The 13364-nt window shown below is 48.6% G+C and overlaps 1 protein-coding gene across 11 annotated transcripts in view; it reads left to right on the top strand.

The window, feature by feature from the left end:
* Positions 1-13364, top strand: part of Mylk (myosin light chain kinase) — a 244422-nt gene that overhangs the window by 203544 nt on the left and 27514 nt on the right. For all 11 annotated transcript variants that reach the window (XM_058583501.1, XM_058583500.1, XM_046458049.2 and 8 more), the window contains 3 exons: positions 7515-7547; positions 7649-7742; positions 8781-8984. In XM_058583501.1, the coding sequence (XP_058439484.1) occupies positions 7515-7547; positions 7649-7742; positions 8781-8984 (331 nt within the window). The remainder of the gene's footprint in view (positions 1-7514; positions 7548-7648; positions 7743-8780; positions 8985-13364) is intronic.

The raw sequence follows: 13364 nt of genomic DNA, 5'->3' as shown, positions 1-13364 counted from the left end.
CTTTTAAAGAAGTACATAGGACCTTTGAAAAGTCATTGAGCCTGTGGACTGGGGCAGTGGCTTGGATTTGGATTGTTTGCCTAGCATGCGCCAAGCACTGGGTTTGATCCCCTAAACTTTAAAAGAAACACATTGAACCAGCAATTTTAGTACTGTGCCACCATCGGGTGATAGTGTCGGGACTTGGGATGCAAAGACAGATAAGACAAGGAGCTTCAGTCTAGGGGGACAGATGTATATACAGCCAACTACAATGAGATAGGGTACATCTTACTGCAGTGTTACAAACAGAGCTGAGGGAATGTGGCAGAAAGCATGGAGAATTTATCTTGCAGACTGGAGGTTTCCTGGAGGAGGTGACACTTCAGCCATGTCTTGAAAAAGGGATTAGGATTCCAAGAGGCACGGAAGGCATGATCAAGGGCAGGAAGTGATGGAAGTGGTGGGCTTTTGGAGAAGCTGGTGTGTAGCCAGGGCATACGTTGTGTGAGACAGAAGAGGAAGTAAGATAAAAGGCAGTTTAGGTAAAGTTGTAAAATTCATCAAAAATTTTCAGCAGGGGATTGAGAAGATGCCATCTGTGGACCAGCAGCCTTGGCATCCTGGGAGCTTGTTAGACTGCAGACTCTCGGCCCCAACACCTCAGACCTTTGGAGTCTTTGTTTTATGGGATCCACTTCTCAGAGATTTGTGTGCTCATCAAAGTTTGAGAAGCCCTAGGATGGAGGATGAGTGATAGGGAGGAGATTGGAGTCTGCCAGGTACCAGATGGGCCTCTGTGGGGTCGTCCAGAAGAGGGATGAGAAAGGCATGAAGGAAAGCCTCAGGAGCTAGAATGGGCCATTCCTGATATCCTTTTGGTTCGAGAGTTGAGGGGAGAATTAGAAGAGTCTAAGGTGACTCGCAGTTCCTGGCTGGGTAACTGAGCACAAATTCAAGAGCCAATTAGAGGTTTATTATTGTGAGTCATCGTGGCTGATGTACATTGAGCACCTGCCATGTATTAATATGCTAATCACTTTACATGCATCATTTCATTCAGTCCTAGTAAACCAATGAAGTAGATTCTGTCATCATACCCATCTTACAGGCAGGAAATGAGGGTTAGCAGGGTGAAGCTGCTTGCCCAAGGTCACAAAGCTTGTGAAAGGTGAGTGGAAGCTTGAACTGAGAGCCATCTGGCCTAAAGCCTGTAATCCTTTGGCCAGACCAAGGGAAGAGTAGGGCTTGGGGCAGGAAAGGACATGGAGGGCTGGGCATGGTGGTGCACACCTGTAATCTCAGCAACTCAAGAGGCTGAGGCAGGAGGATGGCGAGTTCAAAGCCAGCCTCAGCAATTTAGCAAGGCCCTGGGGCTTGAGTGACTTGGAGGTTAGATAACAGGGAGTACTGGAGGAGATGGGGGCTCCCGTTTCAGACAGGTTGAGTTGAAAGACATCCAAGAGAAGGGGACTTAAGATTACTGAGTCCAAGACTCAGGAGGAAGGTTAAGCAAGGGTTGCACATTTGGGAGTCTCCACTGTTTAACTGATAACTGAAGCCAGGGGTATTGATGAGATCACCCAGAGGAAGACAGAGAAAGTTTACACCAATAGCATGCTGCAAGAGTCTGCAGGACCAGGAGAAAGGATTGGGAGAGGAGAGAACTAGGAGGAGGTTGGAGTCCATTGTAAAAGCAGGGGAAGGAGCAAGTTAAGAAATGTTAAACTGAAAGAGATGAAGGATCAGAAGGATCTTTGGATTCAGCCCTTTGGTTGGTAGTAAGCTTTGAGATCAAAGTCCATAGAGTTTCCACAGGGTGAAAAACTGGTTGTCCTGGTTAGGAAATAGATAGAAGAAAGAGAGGCCAAGAATGTGGAACATTATCTCAAGGAGTTTTGTGGGAAGAGCAGGAAAGGTGTGCCGTGAAGTTAAGATTCAGTTAGGGTTGGGGGCAGTAAAAGATGTGGAGGGCCAGGCATGGTAGTGCGCATTTGTAATCTCAGCAACTCAAGAGGCTGAGGCAGGAGGATCATGAATTCAAAGCCAGCTTCAGCAATTTAGAGGCCTAAGCACTCAATGAGACCCTATCTCATTTTTTAAAATTATTTTTTAGTTATAGATGGACACAATATCTTTATTTTATTTTTATGTGGTGCTGAGGATAGAATTCAGTGCCTCATGCATGCTAAACCAGCACTCTACCTCTGAGCCACAAACCCAGCCCTAACTAAAACATTTTTTAATGGGGCTGGGGATGTCGTTCAGTGGTTAAACACCTCTGGGTTCAATCCCCAGTACAAAAAAAAAGAAAGAAAGAACATGGACAGATACAAGGGATTATGCTCATGGGGAGAGCAGAGCTTAAGAGTGTGAGGCAGAGACATTTGTGGGAGACTCAAGTGCCAAAGGAGATGGGGAGGGAGCTCTCCTAGAAGTAACCAGACACATCATGAGTGTGGAAGTGTCCTTACCTCTCTTGAATTTTAAAAATTGGGAATAAAAATTGGCAACCTCAGTTTCCTAACCTCATAAATTTTCACTTTCTATTTAAAAGAGGGTTCCAGAAAGAAAGACAGGAGACACCAATGGAAAACATACTGACTTCGCTCTGTCACCCCAGCAGCCTGTGTGCTAGGCACCGTTACCCCTGAGCTCCAGGGAGGCACCTGGGCAGCTCCTGAGAGCCTCAGCTGGCATCAGGTTCTGTTGGGGGAATCTGAATAACAAAACCACCCTCTGCCGCCCTCTTACACCCCTCCCCACATCACACACCAGTCTGAAACGGGCAGAGTCAGGAGCAGGCAGGACAGGGAGGGGGCCAGGAGAGGACCAAGTTCCAGTCTGTATGTTTTCTGGATATGACTTGGAAGAGTAACAGGAAAAGGGAGAACTGTGGTGAGAAATGTTCATGGGCTAGAAGGGACATCATCCAGAGCCCTGCTAAGCTGCAGACAGTGGGAACTAGAATCCCTGACCCTCCCCAGGCAGCTGGCCTGGAGGTGGGGGCTGCAAGGCCTTGGCCTCCAGGAAGCTGGGACAGCAGTGAGGAGGAGGGGCGGGCGGGGCGGTGGCCTTGCAGTCCTCAGCAGGAAGGCTAGTGGGCTCTTAGAGTCCACTGCTGCCCCACCCGCTGGGGCAGACAAAGGGAAATGTTGAAATCGCCTGAAATCCAGAGGATGGGTCCTAGCACCCAGGACTTCCAGACAGAAAGCTGCTCCCCACCCCAGGCCCAGCTAGATTATCCAAGTGGGGGGGAAGGAGAACAGTTGGAAAGAGTTAGGTATGAGTTCTCCTTGATCTGCTCAGATGCTAGTGAATTATAAACCGGTAAAACCATCTCCTTCAATTTTAAAGGAAACAGCTCTGAGAGAGAAGTGGAGTGTGTGTATATGTGTGTGTGTGTGTGTGTGTGTGCGCACACGCGCCGAGTTGGCAGATGAATAGAGTTGGAGGTCACTTCTTGGAGCAGTGGGCTACAGGGGTTGTATTAGAAGCAGTGCCTGTTAACTCTGCTCCACAAAGCCCAGCTGACGTGGGCTGTACTTTCACCACCATCACTACTTCTGCCTCTTGCCTTGGCAACCTCAGGTTCCTAACCTCATCCTGATCTCAGTTCCATCCCTGTTTATATCCCTGTCCTCAGCAGGGCATGCACCCATCGTGTGCTCCAGGCACTGCCTTGGGCACTGGGGATACAGTGAAAAACAAAGTGGACTCCCCACCAACTTCAGTGACTTCTCTTTGCCTTGCCATGATGGCTCTCCCATGCAGCCAGGTCTTGAACTCCACTTACCCCACACAATCCTGCTCTGACTCTTAAATCCACTTGTCTCTTACTCCTCATCTGTCCTAGTCTAAATAGTTGTTAGCAAAACAGCTGGAACTGAGGCTTTTTGCCCCATTGGGGGCTCCTTGTAATCTGGAGGGCAGTCAGAGCTACACAACCTAGGCCATCCCTGTCCCAGATTCTAGCCCCACCTGGCCCTAGAGGATGTGACCAGGGCCACGGTGCCCTCTAGTGCCCACTGGGTGTGCAGCAGTCCCCTGCTGCAGAAAGGTTCATTGTTCTGTCCAGGGGACTCCCTGGGTCTGTGCTGCGTGAGTGCTTAGCACTCAGCTGGTCTTCTCTGGAACACCACTCCAGGGTAAGGAGATTCTCATCTGTTTTCAGGAATATCTCAGAACCCTCAGCCAAATAGCTCTTCCACTTAGCTCTTCAATCTCGTAGCTCATTCTAATTAGAGGGTTTTTGTTGTTGTTTTTAAATGTTTAGCTCAAGTCCTTTCTTCTACAATTTTAGCTCATTCCTTAGTGGAAAGATGGAAACCAAGTGGTCATGTTTGTCATTGCTGCAGCCCTAAATGCTCCAAAAGCTCGGCTTGCTGAACTGTGGTCTCTCCCCGGCTCCTCTTCTGCCCACCCCAGCCCTCCTGGTCGCCTTGCCCTTCAAGTAGAAATGTAAACAAAACAAGAGGAGGAGGGAAGAAGGGGACACAGCAGGCTGGGGTCATAACAAGAGCCCCTGCAGACAAAAGTGAAGAATTGAATCCCTAAGGATAAGGTTTAGTCCCCCAGCCGGAGCATGTGAGACGCAGAGGTGAGGACAGGCATGGTGTTTGGGAGGAGGCCAGAAGGCCAGCCAGCTCTGCAGTTGTCTGACTGGCAACAGGGTGATGGGGAGAGGCCAGCTCTGGAACTGAGGCCTTCTCCAAGGCTGCCTGGGAAGGTCCCTAATGCCAGAGTAACAGAAGACCCCTCATGGCTCTCGCACTGCCCCTCTTTGACTGGCAGAGTACAAACCCTGAAAGACACCAGGCCAAGAAAGGCTGCCTGCACTCTCTCATCTTGCTGCTCAGAACATTCCAGTCCCTTTGCCACACCAGGAAAATGTGGCAGGAAACCAAGAAAATAAAGGGTGCTGAGTATATCAGAACCACTGTCTCCGCCCTGGCACTGCAGGTCAGCGTGCTGGGGCCTCCCTGCAGGAAACCGCCATCTTGTCTCTGAGACTCAGGCCAAGGCCTGGCATCCACCAGGTGTTCAGTGAACAAGGACTCGAATCCCTTGCTTCTCTGAAAACCCTCTTTGAAACACCTTCATTGAACTAATCTACACATCCTCTGGACCTGTTCCTGGTTCTTGTGGCCCCTCAGGGCGTGAGTTCCCATTCCCATGACTTTCTCCTACCGAGGCCTGCCTGCGCAGCATGGTTCCCTCAGGCGATAGGGTGCTGTGTGGATTACGGTCTGTCACCCTGGCCTCTCCCTTGGTGACTGTGTGCTTTTCTTTTAAATCACCACTTATTTCCCAACCGGAAAGGCCTACCCTTTTCTGTTTGCCTCATCATGGCAGCCCTTCCCTCCAGTGGCCCTCCACTCCTCATCCAGCTCCATCACCGCCCTCCAATTGTCAACAACAGCCAGAGTCCTGGGAGCGGATACCAAGGGCCACAGAGTGACCCTACCTGTTGTGGCCAGTGCACATTGTCCTGATGGCAGCTCTTGAGGCCCAGGGCCCGAGGCTGAGGAACTATGCTCCTCCCTGGAGTTCACTGTACATCTCAGGGGCATCATCTTCAAGGCTAGAACAGTTCAGTCCTCCCTCAGCTGACCAGGTGCATCCTCTCAGGTCACCCTTGTCACTGATGGATTCGACGACGGTGGCACTCAACTCCCAGCTCTATGAATTTGGAAAAACAGATCATTTAGGCCTATGTCCGGCAGTCTCTGTGGCGCCCCATCCTGGCGCTTCCCCAGCTAAAATCTGGATCCTCATCTTTTTTCATTTTCCATGACTGTGTCCGTGTTATTCTTCCCAGTACTCTTATGTTTAGTTTTAAAACTAAACTTTGTCAGCAGCGTTTTAAGCACTCTAAACAGATCACAGCTCCTCTTGCTCCTGGTTTCAGGCTCATAACTCTCAAACCCTTTTCAGCAAGTGGCCCTTACCCTGTTACTGTTCCCTGACGGCTTAGGTTCCAGTCCTTGTTCTGCCCTCCGCATGACAGGGGGACTCACCACCCACAGATCAAGCTGCGCCCACTCCCTCACGGATCTGAGTGTGGCTCCTAACACAGCCCCATCCCGCTGGCCCTGCCAGCTAACCTGCTGTGTGTCGGCCCCTCAGGAGATGCTGACACATGGGCCACCTTCCCCAGCCTTGCTGTGCTGGGGCTTCCACAAGTCACACCCTTTCCCCTGTCTTACTCTCACACTCACACACTCACACACATACTCTCACACACTTACGTTTGTATACTCCCACACCATCCCACACACTCACACGCTCCCATACTACAGCTCACACCCACTCACACACAAGTGCGCACTCACACCCACCCTCACACACTTCCACACAGTCTACACACACACTCACACTCACACACACATTCACAGACTTTTAATCCTTTCTTCCCTCCCATTTCTGTCACCTCCTTGCTCTGTCTCCTCAGGAAAGTTCCCTTCATCCCTGTCGGCCAGAACACGGCCCAGATGGTGCCCGAGGAGTGCAGAGCACTACACGGCAGCTCATCCAGAGCTGGTCAGGCCCTAGAAGTCACCTGGCAGAACTCCTTCCTCCAGATGAGGAAATGGAGGCCCAGAAAGGGAAAGGCACTCGGCCAAGGCCAAAGTGGCCCTTTTGTAGAGGGACAAGCATGTATCAAGGCAAAGGAGAACCTAGCACTCAGAAATGGATGTGATCTGGGGGACACCTTGCCTGACCCCCATGTCACCCTTCACTCCTGACATAGCCGTGAGAGCAGCTGGCATGGGCTGCCTGTGTCCCTCCTAGGCCTGCCTCCTGAACACCTGCTGGCTTCGCTGTGTGCCATTGCTGACCCCTCACTGTGTCCATCATTTCCTTTAAGACACAACTCAAGCCTACTCCTCCATGAACAACTGCCCTGACTTTACATCTCGGCCCCATTTTGTCTTGCCTCCCTCCATGGTGTGTCGAATGTGTACCTCGAGGATGTGTACTTGGTTATGTGACACTTTGTAATTGGTACTTCAAGTATATATGTTTTTGCCTTTCCAACTAAATCATAAGAGAGATCATGCCTTGTATGTGTTTTGTTTTGTATGCCCACATAGCTGACAAGATGCTTGGCATACTGCTGGGATCCCATAAAAAATGTCCAACAAATAGATACATAGATTTGACACTGGAAGCAATTGTAAGTTGCTGACTTTCAAACCAGGGCAGAAAAGGATTTTGTCACAGTTGTGTGTAGGTTCTGAAAGTCCAGAGGTACTGGAAGAGATGTGGAAGAGGATATGTCCAGGGCCATGGGCTTAGAAAGAAAGGGATGGAGTTGAACCCTGGTGGGGGAGTGGAGGGACTGGTGCTGAGGCCAGGACCTGCCAGTCTGCACCTGGCCCTGTTTACAGTATGAACTGACTGACTCCAGAGGATGCTCAGAGGTCTGGGCTGGGAGGTCTGGTGCCCAGGAAGAGCCACAGCATGCCTTGCTCTCGATGGACCTCAGCACTAATCGCCATCTTCTCTCTGCCCCTCCTTGTCTCCCCCAGAGCCGAAGGATGAAGTGGAGGTGTCCGATGATGGTGAGTGCTGGCCAGGTGGCCTTAGGTCAGCCTCTCAGGGTGGAGCAGAGTGAGCCAGGGGATCTGATGGCTCATACTCACCCTGACTCTATGCCCTCCAGATGAGAAGGAGACTGAGATTGACTACCGAACAGTGACGGTCAACACGGAACAAAAAGTATCTGACTTCTATGACATTGAAGAGAGACTAGGATCGTAAGTAGAGTGGGAAGCCGCCCCTGGACCCCAGGGTGAAGGTGGTGCAGCCCCAGAGTTAAGACCAGTGCCCCTCTTCCTGTCCTGATTCCTGCCGTGGGGATGGGGGACACCAGCCCAGGAATGCATCATTGGCTGCACATTGTCAGACTACCACAGAGTCCCTCCTGCAGTCCTGTCGCAGCCTTGGGAAGGCCTTCCTTTTCTGTGCCTCCATTCACAGCACAGCCCTGAAATACAACTGGATGTGGGTGGGGTGATGTTTAGGATCCCTTCCGTATGGTCCCCAGAAGTAGAGGAGCCCGGCTGGCATCCATGCCCAGTGCTTCATCAACATGCGAGATGGCCCCAACAATCCCCAAGGTGAACCTGCTCCACAGTGTTCCCGCTGACTCCCCCCATGGTGTGGAGGACCCCAGGCGGTCTCTCCCTGGAGGAGAACAAGAGGAAGGAGAGAAAAAGAAGCCATGCAAAGCACTTAACTACTATAGGAAAGGAGTCTGCCCTGATAGCCCTGCTAGGATGAGTTCTGTCACAGAGAAGCCTCATGCTCCCTAGTAACTGGCCGCAGGGCTCTCCCTGGGCTGTCACCAGGAGATGGTGCTAGACTGGAGCGGAAGGCAACGACTCAATAATCCTGTATTTGGGAAGGATGGACTCAACCCGACTTCATGGGTCCCTGTTCAGGGAAGGGAAGCCACCAACCAAGACCAAATAGCAGCATACTTCATTGGTCTGGAGCAGGGATTGTCAAACTTTCCCCATAAAGGGCCACGTAGGTGGCATTTTAGGCTCTTTGGGCCATAGGCTTGTGTCACAGCCACTCAGTTCTGCCATTGCTGCACAAAGGCAAATATGGACAATATGTAAGCCAACAGGTTTGTCTGGGTTCCAGTCAAACCTTGACTGTAAAAAGATGCAGGCCAGGTTTGTCCTGTCACCATGGTTTGAGAGCCCAACTTAGTAGAAATCTTGACTAAATTTGGCTTTTTTCTTCTCCCCCCCCATTTTTTTTTTTTTTTTTTGGTGTGTGTGTAGTGGGAAATTTGGACAAGTCTTTCGACTTGTAGAAAAGAAAACTGGAAAAATCTGGGCAGGGAAATTCTTCAAGGCATATTCAGCAAAAGAGAAAGAGAACATCCGGCAGGAGATCAGCATCATGAACTGCCTCCACCACCCCAAGCTGGTCCAATGTGTGGACGCCTTTGAAGAAAAGGCCAACATCGTCATGGTCCTGGAGATGTGAGTGGCATGCGGGACTGGGATCCCCCACCTGTGTCCCTCCCACTGTCCCACCTCAGCCATGTCTGACCCAAGGTAGACAGAGCTGCACTCAGTTGAACTGGGCAAGATTCTCCCCACCCTGTGGCCAGGATTGACCAGTAGGAACCAGAACTGTCCCTGACCCACTGGGCGGTGGCCTGCCTGTCATCCTGTGCTCATTTCCTCACTGGCACATCTTCCAGACCCTGAATCCTTTCCCTTCTAGTCTCCTCACAAAAGGGCCAAAGCCATCCCTAATGTCCTTGATTTCATGCAGGGCATTCTCACCTAGAGGTAGTATAAGCTTGAAGGGAAAGGACAGGGCAGCTTCCTGACTCCCCACAAAAGTAAAGGGGACCTGGGGCTGGTCCTTTCACTGAGCCTCTGCATGACCTTGTTCCACCCTTATTTTTGCCTTTTTGATTTCTCACTCACTAGAGTAGCCCTTTCTCTGCTGAGTTGTGCAAAGGCAGGGGAATGGATCAAATGAACTCCAGCCAAGGCTTCCCAGAATCCATTGTTCCCTCTGTATCCCAATCCTCTGCCTCCCTCCTTCTCTCTCTCTCTCTCTCTCTCTCTCACACACACACACACACACACGCCCACACACTACACAAACACAATGGCACCAGTAAGTCACGTGTCCTCCATGGTATCTGCATTTTTTCCTTTGCTCATCTGAATATTCAGAATTTTTTGAAAATATACAAATCACATCAAAAAATTATAAGTAAATACACAGTGAAAAGTTTTATTCCCACCCCTGTCCCCCATCTTTCTACCTCACTTCCACCTCCACCAGAGGTAAACAATTTTATTGGTTTCTGTCTGTATTCTTCCAAAGTTTCTTTATGAAAATATGAACATATATGACACACACATTCTTATTTTCCTGCACAATAACACAAAGCAACTTACTGCACTTGCTATCCCACATTTTGCATTTTCCCATGCAGTGTGACAGTCGGTCCCTCGTTCTCACAGCTTCATGGGATCTTGCTGTATAGACACAGCACACATCTTTAAGCCATCTGCTTTTGATAAGCAGTCAGGCAGTTTTCAGTCTTTTGCTTTTGCAAATAAGCATTGTTTATAACCTCACATGCCTCTGTATATCTGTAGCTTACATTCCCAGAAGTGAGGGAGCCCTGGATGTAAGGGTCTGCACATTTGAAATTTTTGCAGCCATTATAGAATTGCCTTCAGCATCCTTGCGTGACGCATTCTGAACTTTGGGGATCTCAGTCCTTGGGAAAGGCTTCCTCAGTGTCTGGGCATTCTTCCCCAGGAAAGATGAGGCCTGTGAATGGAATAATATCCACCTCTTCTCTCCCCTGATCACAGCAACATTTAAATATACTCCTTTTCTAACATGTTCCTTAGGACAGGCAAGAGTGGTTAAGAGTGCAGATGTGAGTCAAGTAGACCTGACTTCAGATCCCAGCTTTGTCTCTTGCTTGTTATCTGACCTTGAACAAGTTACTCAACTGTGCCAATCCTTAGTTTTATTATACCTAAAAGAGGCTGTTACAATGGTCTCCTGAATGCTGTGTGAATTAAGTGGAACAATGCTTTCAAGACACAGTGCCCTGTGATTGGCGGGGAGACTATCAGTATCATACATTGATTTCCTCTGTCTCCTGGCCTTTTTTCCATTTAAAAGTATGATGTCAACATTTTAACATTGAACTAGGTTTCATGGAACAGATTCCTAGTATCAGGAAGCTTGGCCCAAGTTCTATTTTATAATTGTTCAATTCTACCAGGAAAAGAAGTATTTGGGTTGAATAATTAATCCCAAGCCTCCCATTTTAGCTATAAAAATCTACAATTCTGTGGAATCATAAATGACTCTGAGAAAATCTTCACTTGTATCTTCTGATCAAACCCTCACACCACCCCGCCCCCAGCCCCCCACTCTCAGGAAGTATTTAGCCCATTTCTATAACCTCATTCATCCTACCCGCTACAAAACTCCAGGGGCTGAGACTTTTCACAGTTGTTCTAGAATAAATTGCTTAGTCCAGGCAGAGTGGGCATATGAGGACATGTGTAGAAATGTCTTATCTTTAGAAGTTAAACCTTGAGCAAGTTCGTGAGAGGGGGCAGGAGGCAGCCGAGCCTGGGTAAGGCCAGGCGGCAGCACCAGTGGGCAGAATACCATACTTAGCTTGGAATTGAGAGTTGGCAAGCTGGATGGAAAAAGCAGGGAGAAACATAAGAAGGTCTCAGCTGGTCTGGCTTTCATCCCTTCACCCCACTCCTCCCCCATGGACAAGAGCAAGTCTTACATGCACAGATGCCAGAAGATTCATTTGCCTGTGCTGGGGCTCTGGACCCAAGAAGAGGACGTGTGTCCTCCATCCATATTCCCTTCCAGCCTAATCATCCTAAGATGGGCCACAGAGAGGGAAAGGTTGATGTTTAACAGTAGAATTTGCTATTCTTCCTTGATGGAGAAACGAACTCAAGAGAAGAGGGAAGCTTGGTGATACAGAAATGTTTGAGTGGTTGAGTGCCCATGACTTCAATTCCTGGTACCCCTGCACCCCCGCCAAAAAAAGAAAAAGAAATGTATTTCTTCCATTCAGCTGTCTCAGATATGTGAGAAAGAAGAATACATGTGTTTTCTGCCTTTCTAACTTCTGAAATTACTGGACAAGCCCCCATCCTACAGCAGTGCTGCTCTGAGACATGGCCTGGAGCCTGGGCTTGTCCTTTTGGAAATATTTGGTACATTCCAAGTGGTGGTGGGACCCTGAGCACTGAAGAGGGTGTGAGGTTTAGGCTGAGTCATTGGTGGCCGACCTGTCCTTTGTGCTACTGCACAAAATTGATCAAAGAGCATCCAGCTGGAAGCCATGAGATAAGGAGGAGAGGGCCTGGGTAGAGAGTCTCTGGCCAGCATCATCCCTTCTGGCTGCCAATGAGGGCTGGCCAAGGCCTAAAGATTTGAGGATAAATTTGATCCCTTGGGACAGGCAACCTTGGTGACAATAGGTATTTCATTTATTGATTCACTCACTATTAATTTAGTAAGCACACATTTCCTCTGGCACAGTCTTAGCCCTTGGCATTATCCTATCTCTGTGGATGGTGGCTTCTTTCTACCAAACCTATACTTTCACCATAGTCTAGAGAATCTTGAAGAGAAACTTTCAGAGCCATTAATCCTCCTTATTTGGAATAGGAGCAAACCTATTTGAACTGATAATGAATAAGTTACCTCTAGAAGTGCCTCAGTAATTATCTCCGTGGCTCAGATATCTGCTACTCATTGCCTCAAGACATTCCCAAGGGCACTGAAAATAATGGTTGCTTGCTTTCTCAGAATAGTATAAACAAACATTTGGGGCATCTTGTCTGTTCCAGATACCTCCAGGTGCAAGGCCTGGAGGTGAGCCAGACCTTTGCAGACATGCTGACAAACAACTTTGAGACAAGGCACAGATGCCCACAGAAGGAAAGAGCTTTCCATATAGAGAAATAGGGAGGAAGTTCTTCTAGGGTATGGATTTCAGCTGTCTATCAGGATGGTAGTGGAGTAAGCCAGTATTTCCCAACCTGTCTGACTAGTAGAGTAACTGGGTATGTCTTAAAAGTACAGATTTTCAGATCCTTCCCAAGGTTTCCTAAATCAGAATCTCCAGGGAAGAAGCTTGGGAATCTGTATTTTTAGTGAGAGCCACAAGTATTCTTTAAAATAAAAAATTAATAATCAGCATGCACTTACTATGTACAGGGCAGCCTTTTTTTAATTGATTTTATTTTTTAAATACACGACAGCAGAATACACGACATCACAATTCTTATTATACATATAGAGCACAATTTTTCATATCTCTGTTTGTATATAAAGTATATTCACACCAATTCATGTCTCCATACATGTACTTTGGATAATGATGTCCACCACATTCCACTATCATTGCTAACCCCTACCCCCTCCCTTCCCCTCCTACCCTCTGCCCTATCTAGAGGGGAGGAATAGACAAACTCTAGACAGGGAAGCCTTCTAAGCACTTTGCCTGGATTAACTCACTCCATCTTGGTAGCAATCCTGTGGGGTGGTGATATTTTTATCTTCAGATTACAAATGAAGAAATTGAGACACAGAAGTGTTAAGACTCACCTGAGACCTAACATTGTAGAGGTTGTCTCAAAGCCTTGGTGGAGAGCAATAGAAATGGAGGGCTTAAGGACAAGGGCGCCACCTGCTAGCTGTGCAGAAACCTTCTTCTTGGGTTGGTTCTTAAGCATCAGTTTTAGTGCCCCCTAGTGGCTACTTGCATACACTAAGCTTTCCTGGCTTAGTCCTGTCCCAACATCATATGGTGATGGAGGTGGACAGGCCATGAT

Source organism: Marmota monax, unplaced genomic scaffold (assembly GCF_021218885.2).
Source record: "Marmota monax isolate L192 unplaced genomic scaffold, Marmota_monax_Labrador192_F-V1.1 WCK01_AAM20220418_F8-fsc00052, whole genome shotgun sequence".
Taxonomy (NCBI): Eukaryota; Metazoa; Chordata; class Mammalia; order Rodentia; family Sciuridae; genus Marmota; species Marmota monax.
This window is presented reverse-complemented; position numbering and strand designations above follow the sequence as displayed.